This window comes from Sinohyriopsis cumingii, chromosome 5 (genome assembly GCF_028554795.1).
Source record: "Sinohyriopsis cumingii isolate HCF-2022 chromosome 5, ASM2855479v2, whole genome shotgun sequence".
NCBI classification, from domain to species: domain Eukaryota; kingdom Metazoa; phylum Mollusca; class Bivalvia; order Unionida; family Unionidae; genus Sinohyriopsis; species Sinohyriopsis cumingii.
Window position 1 is genome coordinate 26262930 of NC_142965.1, and position 14330 is coordinate 26277259.

Sequence of the window (14330 nt, forward strand, 5' to 3'; positions counted from 1 at the left end):
TACTCTTGACACATCATATCCTCTTAACCTTATGAGGTATAGTCATGTCTCATGAATATTCAGTGTGTATTATATATAGTCATGTCTCATGAATATTCAGTGTGTATTATATATAGTCATGTCTCATGAATAGACAGTGTGTATTATATATGGTCATATCTCATGAATAGACAGTGTGTATTATACATTGTCATGTCTCTTGAATAGATAGTGTGTACTATATATGGTCTTGTCTCATGAATATACAGTGTATACTATATATGGTTGTGTCTCATGAATAGACAGTGTGTACTTTATATGGTCATGCTATCATGAATCAACTGTGTACTTTATATGGTCACATCTCATGAATAGGCAGTCTGTAGTATAATGCCCATACCTCATGAATAGACAGTCTGTACTGTATATGGTCATGTCTCATGTATAGACAGTGTGTACTGTATATGGTCATGTCTCATGTATAGACAGTGTGTACTATATATGGTCATGTCTCATGTATAGATAGTGTGTAATTATATGGTCATGTCTCATGCATAGACAGTGTGTACTGTATATGGTCATGTCTCATGTATAGACAGTGTGTACTATATATGGTCATGTCTCATGTATAGACAGTGTGTACTGTATGTGGTCATGTCTTTTGAATAGATAGTATGTACTATATATGGTCATGTCTCATGTATAGACAGTGTGTACTATCAAATAGCAGGCTCTGTCTGATCTGCATGTTAAGAGATATCTGCATTTTGGAAATAGTTGCATCCATTGAGTTCTCCATTATGTTCTTGACAGTTAATATCTTCCAAACGATTTGAGATATTTTTTTGTATTATATATGTTACATGTTTTCTGGGTATTCCATATGTTACATGTAGAGTGGGGCTATTCCATGTTACATGTTTTGTGGGTATTCCATATGTTACATATAGAGTGGGGCTATTCCATATGTTACATGTATAGTGGGCATTCCATATGTTACAAGTATAGTGAGGTATTCTATAAGTTTCATGTATAGTGGAATATTCTGTATATTCATGCTTACTTACTGATCCAGATAGTTGTGTTTTATATTTCAGGAGATCTGAACAAGTGTCAGCAGATGGAGCTACAAGCCCATACACACCCAACATCACAGATAACAGGGTGACTATTTTGATTCACTTTTAATTTCTTTGTAGCAATTTTCATGGAGTTCAGGGTCATTATAAACAATCAAATTATGTACAATCATAATGTAACATCATAATGTACCATTATACATATGCCATCATTAAGTAGAATCATAAATACACCATAAATGTACCATCATAATTATCTTTTCAGTAAGAGGCACAATCAGGAATTAAAATATTGAAGTACTGCCGGATATAATACTGTTTTACAAAAAGTGACAATATATTTTCTCAAATAAAAATGAATTCACAGAATGCAAACTTACAGCAGCAATACATGTTTAATGGAGCCATGAATTTGACCAATACATGTATGCCAGAAAATTCACGGTGCTAATGCAAAGCAGTGGAACATGTCTAAGCCAGCCATAGAAGGAGTCAAGACATGACCAAAATGCTGAGGTCATAAAAGGTAATATCCTAATGCAAAGCAGTAGCACGTGCTTAATGCAGCCATGGATGGGGCCAAGAGACTTAGGTCAGGCAAGACATTATGTTGATGCAAAGCAGTGTCACATGTCTTATGCAGCCATGGATGGGCCAGGTCAAAGAGACTTAGGTCAACTAAGGCAGTATACAAGTAGTGTCACATGTCTTATGCAGCCATGGATGGGCCAGGTCAAAGAGACTTAGGTCAACTAAGGCAGTATACAAGAATTGCCATATTTCTAATGCAGCTGTGCATGGAGCCATGAACAATAGACTTAGGTCAGCTATGGCAGAGTACAAATAGTGGTACATGTGGTATGTTGTCTAATGCGGCCTAGACACTTAGGCCAGACAAGATGTGTCTAATTTAGTCATGGACGTGGCAAGAACCAAGAGACTTAGGCAAGACAAGCTGGTCTAATGTCATGGGCGGGGCAAGGATCAAGAGACTTAGGCCAGACAAGATGTGTCTAATGTAGTCATGGACAGGGCAAGGACCAAGAGACTTAGACCAGACAGGATACAAAGAGACTTAGGCCAGACAAGATGTGTCTAATGTAGTCATGGATGGGGCAAGGACCAAGAGACTTAGGCCAGACAAGATGTGTCTAATGTAGTCATGGACAGGGCAAGGACCAAGAGACTTAGGCCACACAGGATACAAAGAGACTTAGGCCAGACAAGATGTGTCTAATGTAGTCATGGATGGGGCAAGGACCAAGAGACTTAGGCCAGACAAGATGTGTCTAATGTAGTCATGGACAGGGCAAGGACCAAGAGACTTAGGCCAGACAGGATACAAAGAGACTTAGGCCAGACAAGATGTGTCTAATGTAGTCATGGATAGGCAAGGACCAAGAGACTTAGGCTAAGAAAGGCAGTAGGCTAAGTAGTGGTACTTGTTTAATGCAATCATGGTTAGGGTAAATACACTTTGGTCAGAGAAGGCATTATGCTTATGCAAAGCAGTGGTACTTGGCTAATGTAGCCATGGAGTGGATGGAAACACTTTGGTCAGTGAAGGCAGTATGCTGATGCAAAGCAGTGGTACTTGGCTAATGTAGCCATGGAGTGGATGGAAACACTTTGGTCAGTGAAGGCAGTATGCTGATGCAGAGCAGTGGTACTTGGCTAATGTAGCCATGGAGTGGATGGAAACACTTTGGTCAGTGAAGGCAGTATGCTGATGCAGAGCAGTGGTACTTGGCTAATGTAGCCATGGAGTGGATGGAAACACTTTGGTCAGTGAAGGCAGTATGCTGATGCAGAGCAGTGGTACTTGGCTAATGTAGCCATGGAGTGGATGGAAACACTGGCAGTATGCTGATGCAAAGCAGTGAGACTTGTCCAGAGCAACAATGAATATGTCAAAAGTACTTGGGTCATGCAAGACAGTAAGCGAATATATTAGAGGTGTCAGATTTTGTGAATGAAATTAATATAGATGTAAATTTTGCAAGACTGTGTAATGTTTTAGCACCAGATAATTAGGCACCATATTTATCTATGTATAATACCCTCATCTGAGACCAGTGTTGACCCAGATTTGTTTTCCCATAATGCATGAGAACATTATGCCTGAAGATCATAATCCTTGTCTTCTTTCGAGACAACTGTTTTTTGACTGTTCTTGCCATGTTCTTGATATCTTAAAAAGACAAGAACACAATTTGTTCAAGTATCTTTATCAGAAGCTAAAGCAAATATGGTAGTTGTTGTAGTTGTTATAGGGTTTAACGCCGTTTTTCAGCACAAGATAGCTATACACGGCGGCCAGTATAATTGGTGGAGGAAGAATCCTGGAAAACCCAGGGAAGAACCACCAACCCACGAGAAGCTACTGGCAGGCTTTCTCACATACCAATGTTAGCTGAGCCTGAGACTCAAACTCACGCAGCAGAGGTGAGATGGCAGTGATCTGTAATGGTGAGCACCTTAGACCACTCAGCCACTCGTGGCTCCCAAATATGGTAGATTATATAGTGGATTGTGAAATAGTCTTTATTTTCATAGTTATAAATGGCTTGAATGAACTTAAATTTTACAATTTTCCAGTTTGAAAATTCAAAAAATTACTATATCTTAAAGTGTTGGGACCAAGGTTTCATCAATGGTTTCAAAAGTTAGTGAATTAAATTTTATCCAGACACACAATGCTGGATGGTGCTGTGAAGCTGTATGCCTTGCTGTTGATACTCAAAGTGATATACACAGCAAATTCTGTAATATAAATACTATATTGTCTCAAAAGGTGATTAAGATAAAACTTAAAATACATGTCATATTAATACGCGATTGTTTTCATTTTAAAAAAATCCAATAAATCAGATATTTCTTTGCAGGTAACTCACACAGTTTTTCATGTCACCATTTTTTTGAAAGTTCACACCTACATAAAGCAAGTGTGGGCCCTTCGTACAAAAAAATATGTTCAGGGTATCATGTTCTTGACATTCTCGAGTCAAGAATAATACTAAACTGCATGTCAGTTTCAAGAACAGTACTGAAATTCAGTTTTAATATTTGAGTTTACAATTTATTAAAATATTTGCATTTACACAGCATTTTTTTTAAACAGATCATATTTTGAGTTGATCCTTTACCTCATAGTGTTTGTTACTATGTAGATTGATAAGATATTTGTGCAAAAGCCAGATAGTGCAGTGTGCATAAATATGAAACCTTTTACCTAAATGACACTAATTGAATTGGCATGTCTGGAACATTTACAGCAGTGTAGTGTATGGTAAGTTCAACCTAAATTTGAATTATTTTACCTTTTTTCATACATACATTTATTTGTTTTCTATTGATAGGTTTAAGAGCAAAATCTTATCTTTATAGTTGTGTTATTTTTTAGCAAAGTACTGTTGTATATGATTTGACTCATTCACCATCAAATCAGTGAATCTGTGTGACCAACTGTAGCTGACCTTGATCATCCTCTAAATCTACCAGTATATTGTCTGTATCCATATCACTAAATCATCGGAATTTGATAAATTATCAAAAATCAGTGTTGCCTTCATCCATACAAGAACCTAATTGGACTTATTGAAACCTTCATAGTGTTGTATGAAATTCAGGGCCTTCATTTTGTAGATTGGAGAATCTGACCCAGGTATTTAAATAGCAGATTATGACTGTATCTTAAATAGCAACCATGTGATGTCACCTAATGGTCATTTACCTCAGTGTCTATAATTTATAATAGGGTGTTTTCCTCAAAGGTGGCACTATAAAAAGCAGCTCAGAATGACTGATGTTTACTGTAGGCATGGAAAGACACTTGAGTGTGGATGGTGCACATACATCCAAACATACTTGTATGTGATTTAGATTGAGGTATCTGATAGTACTCCTGGAAAATGTGGTAGAAATGTTTCAGAAGCACTTAATTTCTGTGAGGTAATGGGTCAAGGTCTGAATATTATATAATTTAAAGTCTGAGTCTTGTATGATCCAAGGTCTGAGTCTTGTATGATTCAAGGTCTGAGTCTTATATGATTCAAAGTCTGAGTCTCGTATGATCCAAGGTCTGAGTCTTGTATGATTCAAGGTCTGAGTCTTGTATGATCCAAGGTCTGAGTCTTGTATGATTCAAAGTCTGAGTCTTGTATGATCCAAGGTCTGAGTCTTATATGATTCAAAGTCTGAGTCTTGTATGATCCAAGGTCTGAGTCTTATATGATTCAAAGTCTGAGTCTTGTATGATCCAAGGTCTGAGTCTTGTATGATTCAAGGTCTGAGTTTTGTATGATTCAAAGTCCGAGTCTTGTATGATTCAAAGTCTGAGTCTTGTTTGATCCAAGGTCTGAGTCTTGTATGATTTAAAGTCTGAGTCTTGTATGATTTAAAGTTTTCATCTTATGTGATTCAAAGCCAGGCTGTATACTGTGGTTTTATATGATTCAAATTCTGAGTCTTGTATGATTCAAGGTCTGAGTCTTGTAGTCTTGTATGATTCAAAGTCTGAGTCTTGTATGATTCAAGGTCTGAGTCTTGTATGATTAAAGGTCTGAGTCTTGTATGATTCAAAGTCTGAGACTTGTATGATTCAAGGTCTGAGTCTTGTAGTCTTGTATGATTCAAGATATGAGGGTTGTATGATTCAAAATCTGAGTCTTGTATGATCCAAGGATGAGTCTTGTATGATTCAAGGTCTGAGTCTTGTAGTCTTGTATGATTCAAGATATGAGGCTTGTATGATTCAAAATCTGAGTCTTGTATGATCCAAGGTCTGAGTCTTGTATGATTCAAGGTCTGAGTCTTGTATGATTCAAAGGCTGAGTCTTGTATGATTTAAGGTCTGAGTCTTGTTATGATTCAAGGTCTGAGTCTTGTATGATCCAAGGTCTGAGTCTTGTATAATATCAGCCAGGCTAACCACTTTTATATAGAATACTTAGCCAGGCCTATCACTAGTATATATAATACTGAGCCAGGTCTGTCACTGATATATAATTCCGAATTTTATAAATTGACTGTGTTTTCTATATTTTGATTGGATGTAAATGGTCATGTGATACTGATCTGGAATTTTTTACACATCGATAAATTCTGCAGGCTACTTTTGGTTCCCTGTTTCCATATCATTTTTAATGTGAATTTTTATCTATATCAACTTCTTACACCCTAATACTAGTAACAACAAGCCCCCACCCACCTACTCCTGTGATTTCCAATCAAAAATGACAAGCCACAGATTAAAATGGACCATTAGAAGTTAAAACAGTGTAATTGCATAGACCTTCCGACACTCCAACACTCACTCCTTTTGCTGAAGAAGGCATATGGCAGGCTTTAGAAGCCAGTCTTCGGAAATTATTGCATTTTACCTCGACAACATGTTACAGCAGCAGTTATTAAAGGTCAGGGTCATATGTCAACCAAAGGGATGTCACTAAAAATGGACACGATTTAGCTTTTGAAAGATTGAAATGTGTAGAAAGTAACAATGACATTGCTATAACAACACGTGCCATATGCAAGCATAATTTTTGAAAAATAAAGCAATATTCCTAGCTTAATTGCAACAACCATTTTTTATGTATTAAAATAATGATCATTACAATATATCACTGGCATGACCCTCTATGACATTCTACCCAGTATCACTGTATAAAGAATCAATGAATCTTGACTAGCGAAGATAGGATTATGTATTCTATCGCAGTTAAGAGGCTAATGAAAGAAAACTTTGATGTACATAAAAGTGAATGTTTTGTTGATTAAATCTTTTGATATGATGTTAGGAAGGAAGTAAATTAGAATTATAAAGATTAAATGATCATGGTTGCGTATTTATCAATGTGTAAATTTTACCTAATCACTCACAATGTTTAGATAAAGTATATAGAATACCGAGCCAGGCCAATCATTGGTATATAGAATACTGAGCCATGCCTATCATTAGTATTTAAAATGCTGAGCAAGGCCTATCACTGGTATGTAGAATACTGAGCCAGGCCCATAATTGGCATATATAATACTGAACTAGGCCTATCACTGGTATATAGAATACTGAGCCAGGCCTATCAGTGGTATAAAGGATACCGAGCTAGGCCCATAATTGGTATTTAGAATGCTAAGCCAGGCCTATCATTGGTATATAATAGAATATTGATCCAGGCCTATCACTGGTATATAGAATACTGAGCCAGGCCTATCATTGATATATAGAATACTGAGCCAGACTTATCATTAGTATATAGAATACTGAGCCAGGCCTATCACTGGTATATAGAATACTTAACCAGACTTGTCATTTGTATAAAGAATACTGAGCCAGGCCTAACTTGTGCATATAGAATACTGAGCCAGGCCTGTCACTGTTATATAGAATACTGAGCCAGGTCAATCATTAGTATATAGAATACTGAGCCAGGCCTGTCATTTGTATATGAATACTGACCCAGTCCTGTCATTGGTATATATAATACTGAGCCAGGCCTAACATTAGTATATAGAATCCTGAACCAGGCATATCATTGGTATATAGAATACTGAGCCAGGCCCATAATTGGTATATAAAATACTTAACTAGGCCTATCACTGGCATATATAATACTGAGCCAGGCCTATCATTGGTATAAATGATATTGAGCCAGGCCTGTCATTGGTATTTAGAATGCTGAGCCAGGCTATCTTTGGTATATAGAATAGTGAGCCAGGCCTATCATTGGTATTTAGAATTCTGAGCAAGGCCATCATTAGTATTTAAAATGCTGAGCCAGGCCTATCATTAGTATATAGAATAGTGAGCCAGGCCTTTCATTAGTATAAAGAATACTGAGCCAGACCTATCATTAGTATCTTATTCAAGCCTATCACTGGTATATAGAGTACTGAGCCAGACCTATCACTTGAATACAGAATATTGAGCTAGGCCCATCTTTAGTATATAGAATACTGAGCCAGACCTATTATTTGTATATAGAATAATGAGTCAGGCCTATCATTAGTATATAGAATACTGAGCCAGACCTATTATTTGTATATAGAATAATGAGTCAGGCCTATCATTAGTATATAGAATTCTGAGCCAGACCTATCATTAGTATATACAGAATACTGAGCCAGGCCTATCACTGGTATATAGAATAGTGAGCCAGGCCTATCATTGGTATTTAGAATTCTGAGCAAGGCCATCATTAGTATTTAAAATGCTGAGCCAGGCCTATCATTAGTATATAGAATAGTGAGCTAGGCCTTTCATTAGTATAAAGAATACTGAGCCAGACCTATCATTAGTATCTTATTCAAGCCTATCACTGGTATATAGAGTACTGAGCCAGACCTATCACTTGAATACAGAATATTGAGCTAGGCCCATCTTTAGTATATAGAATACTGAGCCAGACCTATTATTTGTATATAGAATAATGAGTCAGGCCTATCATTAGTATATAGAATACTGAGCCAGACCTATTATTTGTATATAGAATAATGAGTCAGGCCTATCATTAGTATATAGAATTCTGAGCCAGACCTATCATTAGTATATACAGAATACTGAGCCAGGCCTATCACTGGTATATAGAATACTGAGCCAGGCCTATCATTGGTACATAGAATACTAAGCCAGGCCCATAATTGGTATATAGAATACTGAACTAGGCCCATCACTGGTATATATAATACTGAACCAGACCTATCATTAGTATATAGAACACTGAGCTAGGCCTATCACTGGTATATAGAATACTGAGCAAGGCCTATCATTAGTATACATGTATAATGTTTAACAAAAAGGGCAAGTTTTTGTTTCTAGGATGACTTAGAATGGGGTCTGGGCCCATCATTAGGGGCAAATTTCAACAATTTGGGAAAAATATTCCTTGATAAAGGGTTAAAATTAATATGAAAATTCTGCATGTATTTTCATCAGAACAGATGGATGGATGGATGGATGGAGATGGATGGATGGATGGATGATTGATGGATGGATGGATGTATGGATGGATGGAATGATGGATGGATGGTCATTGACATTGTATGCTTTGCTTTTTGTTATTTATAAGATTATTTTATATCTTTGTAGATTGGTAGAAATGGCCCAGAGGGTGCCAGTGGATCATTTGATGGGAATGACCCATTACATGAGGTGTACAATGAGGAGGAGAGTGCAGCTTCATTTCAAGAAGCTCTTCAAGCGTGGAGAGGTGAAAAGCCCAACATGGCTGCAAGGAATCTTCCTCGTCAAAGTCCAAGGGTGGTTTACTCCCCAGTTCGGACACCAGGTAAAATGAAAACTATATTATTATGACAGAAGCAAACATTAACAGTCTTTGCAAGTCTATGAAAGACTGTAGTGACTATATTCTTCAGCATGTTCCATTGCATGAAGCCATTAAGAATGGAATTTCCTGAAAATGGCATACTAGTCCATTGCAAGTTATCAACCCCATTGTCATTGTTGGTTCCTATTTATATCTATAACATGCATTGAGATTAGCTAATGCTCTAAATTGTTCTATGATAATGATTGCATGTATGGTACTGTTTAAGTAACAAATCAATATAAAAAAACTGTTACCATTTCCAGTTCATGAAATAAAAACATGTAGAAACCTTGAGTATTACCGAAAGAGCATTTGATAGTCTCTATAAAAGTTTAGGTCTGTCTGATAGCTTGACAGTATACAGAACTCATGTTTAGGTCTGTCTGATAGCTTGAAAGTGTACAAAACTCATGTTTAGGTCTGTCTGATAGCTTAAAAGTATACACAACTCATGTTTAGGTCTGTCTGATAGCTTGAAAGTGTACAAAACCCATGTTTAGGTCTGTCTGATAGCTTGAAAGTGTACAAAACTCATGTTTAGGTCTGTCTGATAGCTTGAAAGTGTACAAAACCCATGTTTAGATCTGTCTGATAGCTTGAAAGTGTTCAAAACTCATGTTTAGGTCTGTGATAGCTTGAAAGTGTACAAAACCCATGTTTAGGTCTGTCTGATAGCTTGAAAGTGTTCAAAACTCATGTTTAGGTCTGTCTGATAGCTTGAAAGTGTACAAAACTCATGTTTAGGTCTGTCTGATAGCTTGAAAGTGTACAAAACCCATGTTTAGGTCTGTCTGATAGCTTGAAAGTGTACAAAACCCATGTTTAGGTCTGTCTGATAGCTTGAAAGTGTTCAAAACTCATGTTTAGGTCTGTCTGATAGCTTGAAAGTGTTCAAAACTCATGTTTAGGTCTGTGATAGCTTGAAAGTGTACAAAACCCATGTTTAGGTCTGTCTGATAGCTTGAAAGTGTTCAAAACTCATGTTTAGGTCTGTCTGATAGCTTGAAAGTGTACAAAACTCATGTTTAGGTCTGTGATAGCTTGAAAGTGTACAAAACCCATGTTTAGGTCTGTCTGATAGCTTAAAAGTGTACAAAACTCATGTTTAGGTCTGTCTGATAGCTTGAAAGTGTACAAAACTCATGTTTAGGTCTGTGATAGCTTGAAAGTGTACAAAACTTATGTTTAGGTCTGTCTGATAGCTTGAAAGTGTACAAAACTCATGTTTAGGTCTGTGATAGCTTGAAAGTGTACAAAACTCATGTTTAGGTCTGTGTGATAGCTTGAAAGTGTACAAAACTCATGTTTAGGTCTGTCTGATAGCTTGAAAGTGTACAAAACTCATGTTTAGGTCTGTCTGATAGCTTGAAAGTGTACAAAACTTATGTTTAGGTCTGTCTGATAGCTTGAAAGTGTACAAAACTCATGTTTAGGTCTGTGATAGCTTGAAAGTGTACAAAACTCATGTTTAGGTCTGTCTGATAGCTTGAAAGTATACAAAACTCATGTTTAGGTCTGTCTGATAGCTTGAAAGTGTACAAAACTTATGTTTAGGTCTGTCCGATAGCTTGAAAGTGTTCAAAACTTATGTTTAGGTCTGTCTGATAGCTTGAAAGTGTTCAAAACTCATGTTTAGGTCTGTCTGATAGCTTGAAAGTGTTCAAAACTCATGTTTAGGTCTGTCTGATAGCTTGAAAGTATACACAACTCATGTTTAGGTCTGTCTGATAGCTTGAAAGTGTACAAAACTCATGTTTAGGTCTGTCTGATAGCTTGAATGTGTACAAAACTCATGTTTAGGTCTGTGATAGCTTGAAAGTGTACAAAACCCATGTTTAGGTCTGATAACTTGAAAGTGTACAAAACTCATGTTTAGGTCTGTCTGATAGCTTGAAAGTGTTCAAAACTCATGTTTAGGTCTGTCTGATAGCTTGAAAGTATACACAACTCATGTTTAGGTCTGTGATAGCTTGAAAGTGTACAAAACCCATGTTTAGGTCTGATAACTTGAAAGTGTACAAAACTCATGTTTAGGTCTGTCTGATAGCTTGAATGTGTACAAAACTCATGTTTAGGTCTGTGATAGCTTGAAAGTGTACAAAACCCATGTTTAGGTCTGATAACTTGAAAGTGTACAAAACTCATGTTTAGGTCTGTCTGATAGCTTGAATGTGTACAAAACTCATGTTTAGGTCTGTGATAGCTTGAAAGTGTACAAAACCCATGTTTAGGTCTGATAACTTGAAAGTATACAAAACTCATGTTTAGGTCTGTGATAGCTTGAAAGTATACAAAATTCATGTTTGGGTCTGTCTGGTAGCTTGAATGTGTACAAAACTCATGTTTAGGTCTGTCTGATAGCTTGAAAGTGTACAAAACTCATGTTTAGGTCTGATAGCTTGAAAGTGTACAAACTTATGTTTAGGTCTGTCTGATAGTTTGAAAGTGTACAAAACTCATGTTTAGGTCTGTCTGATAGCTTGAAAGTATACAAAACGCATGTTTAGATCTGTCTGATAGCTTGAAAGTGTACGAAACTCATGTTTAGGTCTGTGATAGCTTGAAAGTATACAAAACTCATGTTTAGGTCTGTCTGATAGCTTGAAATTATACACAACTCATGTTTAGGTCTGCCTGATAGCTTGAAAGTGTATAAAACTCATGTTTAGGTCTGTCTGATATCTTGAAAGTATACCAAACTCATGTTTAGGTCTGTGATAGCTTGAAAGTGTACAAAACTCATGTTTGGATCTGTCTTCTGGCTTGGAAGTGTAAGAAACTCATATTTGGATCTGTCCAATACTTGTACCTTAGAAAAACAAATAAATTTTGTTAGAAAACATCAGAATGTCTCCTGCCACTTTAACCATCCAACTGTTAACATCATTTTTATAAACCTGCCATTTACTGCAGTCCATACAATGGATTTGCCACCTTGAGCCATTTACTGGCAGTCCATATAGTAGTTTTGCCACCTGGTTCCATTTACTGCAGTCTGTACAATGGATTTGCCACCTAGTGCCTAATACCATTTACTGGCAGTCCATACAGTAGATTTGCCACCAAATGCCATTACTGTCAGTTAATACAGTAGATTTGCCACCTAATGCCATTTACTGCAGTCTGTACAATGGATTTGCCACCTAGTGCCTAATACCATTTACTGGCAGTCCATACAGTAGATTTGCCACCAAATGCCATTACTGTCAGTTAATACAGTAGATTTGCCACCTAATGCCATTTACTGCAGTCTGTACAATGGATTTGCCACCTAGTGCCTAATACCATTTACTGGCAGTCCATACAGTAGATTTGCCACCAAATGCCATTACTGTCAGTTAATACAGTAGATTTGCCACCTAATGCCATTTACTGCAGTCTGTACAATGGATTTGCCACCTAGTGCCTAATACCATTTACTGGCAGTCCATACAGTAGATTTGCCACCAAATGCCATTACTGTCAGTTAATACAGTAGATTTGCCACCTAATGCCATTTACTGCAGTCTGTACAATGGATTTGCCACCTAGTGCCTAATACCATTTACTGGCAGTCCATACAGTAGATTTGCCACCAAATGCCATTACTGTCAGTTAATACAGTAGATTTGCCACCTAATGCCATTTACTGCAGTCTGTACAATGGATTTGCCACCTAGTGCCTAATACCATTTACTGGCAGTCCATACAGTAGATTTGCCACCAAATGCCATTACTGTCAGTTAATACAGTAGATTTGCCACCTAATGCCATTTACTGCAGTCTGTACAATGGATTTGCCACCTAGTGCCTAATACCATTTACTGGCAGTCCATACAGTAGATTTGCCACCAAATGCCATTACTGTCAGTTAATACAGTAGATTTGCCACCTAATGCCATTTACTGGCAGTCCATACAGTAGATTTACCACCTAATGCCATTTACTGGCAGTTAATACAGTAGATTTGCCACCTGATGTCGTTTACTGGCAGTTAATACAGTAGATTTGCCACCTAATGCCATTTACTGGCAGTCCATACAGTAGATTTGCCACCTAATGCCATTTACTAGCAGTTAATACAGTAGATTTGCCACCTAATGCCATTTACTGGCAGTCTATATAATAGTTTTGCCACCTAATGTCATTTACTGTCTGTCTTTAGATTTGCCACCTAGTGCCATTTACTGGCAGTTAATACAGTAGATTTGCCACCTAATGCCATTTACTGGCAGTCCATACAGTAGATTTACCACCTAATGCCATTTACTGGCAGTTAATACAGTAGATTTGCCACCTGATGTCGTTTACTGGCAGTTAATACAGTAGATTTGCCACCTAATGCCATTTACTGGCAGTTAATACAGTAGATTTGCCACCTAATGCCATTTACTGGCAGTCCATACAGTAGATTTGCCACCTAATGCCATTTACTAGCAGTTAATACAGTAGATTTGCCACCTAATGCCATTTACTGGCAGTCTATATAATAGTTTTGCCACCTAATGTCATTTACTGTCTGTCTTTAGATTTGCCACCTAGTGCCATTTACTGGCAGTTAATACAGTAGATTTGCCACCTAATGCCATTTACTGGCAGTCCATACAGTAGATTTACCACCTAATGCCATTTACTGGCAGTTAATACAGTAGATTTGCCACCTGATGTCGTTTACTGGCAGTTAATACAGTAGATTTGCCACCTAATGCCATTTACTGGCAGTTAATACAGTAGATTTGCCACCTAATGCCATTTACTGGCAGTTAATACAGTAGATTTGCCACCTAATGCCATTTACTGGCAGTCCATATAATAGTTTTGCCACCTAATGTCATTTACTGTCTGTCTTTAGATTTGCCACCTAGTGCCATTTACTGTCAATTATCACAAGAGTGAGAAGCAAAAAAGCTTTGTAAAATTCAACAAATAATTTATTTCCCTAAAATGCAATGTGAAAAATGCAAAA

The 14330-nt window shown here is 37.1% G+C and overlaps 1 protein-coding gene across 1 annotated transcript in view; it reads left to right on the forward strand.

The window, feature by feature from the left end:
- LOC149798826 (uncharacterized) overlaps positions 1-14330 on the forward strand; it is a 92387-nt gene that overhangs the window by 29575 nt on the left and 48482 nt on the right. The window contains exons 9-10 of the mRNA XM_089957724.1: positions 1077-1143; positions 9145-9343. Coding sequence (XP_089813850.1) covers positions 1077-1143; positions 9145-9343 — 266 coding nt within the window. The remainder of the gene's footprint in view (positions 1-1076; positions 1144-9144; positions 9344-14330) is intronic.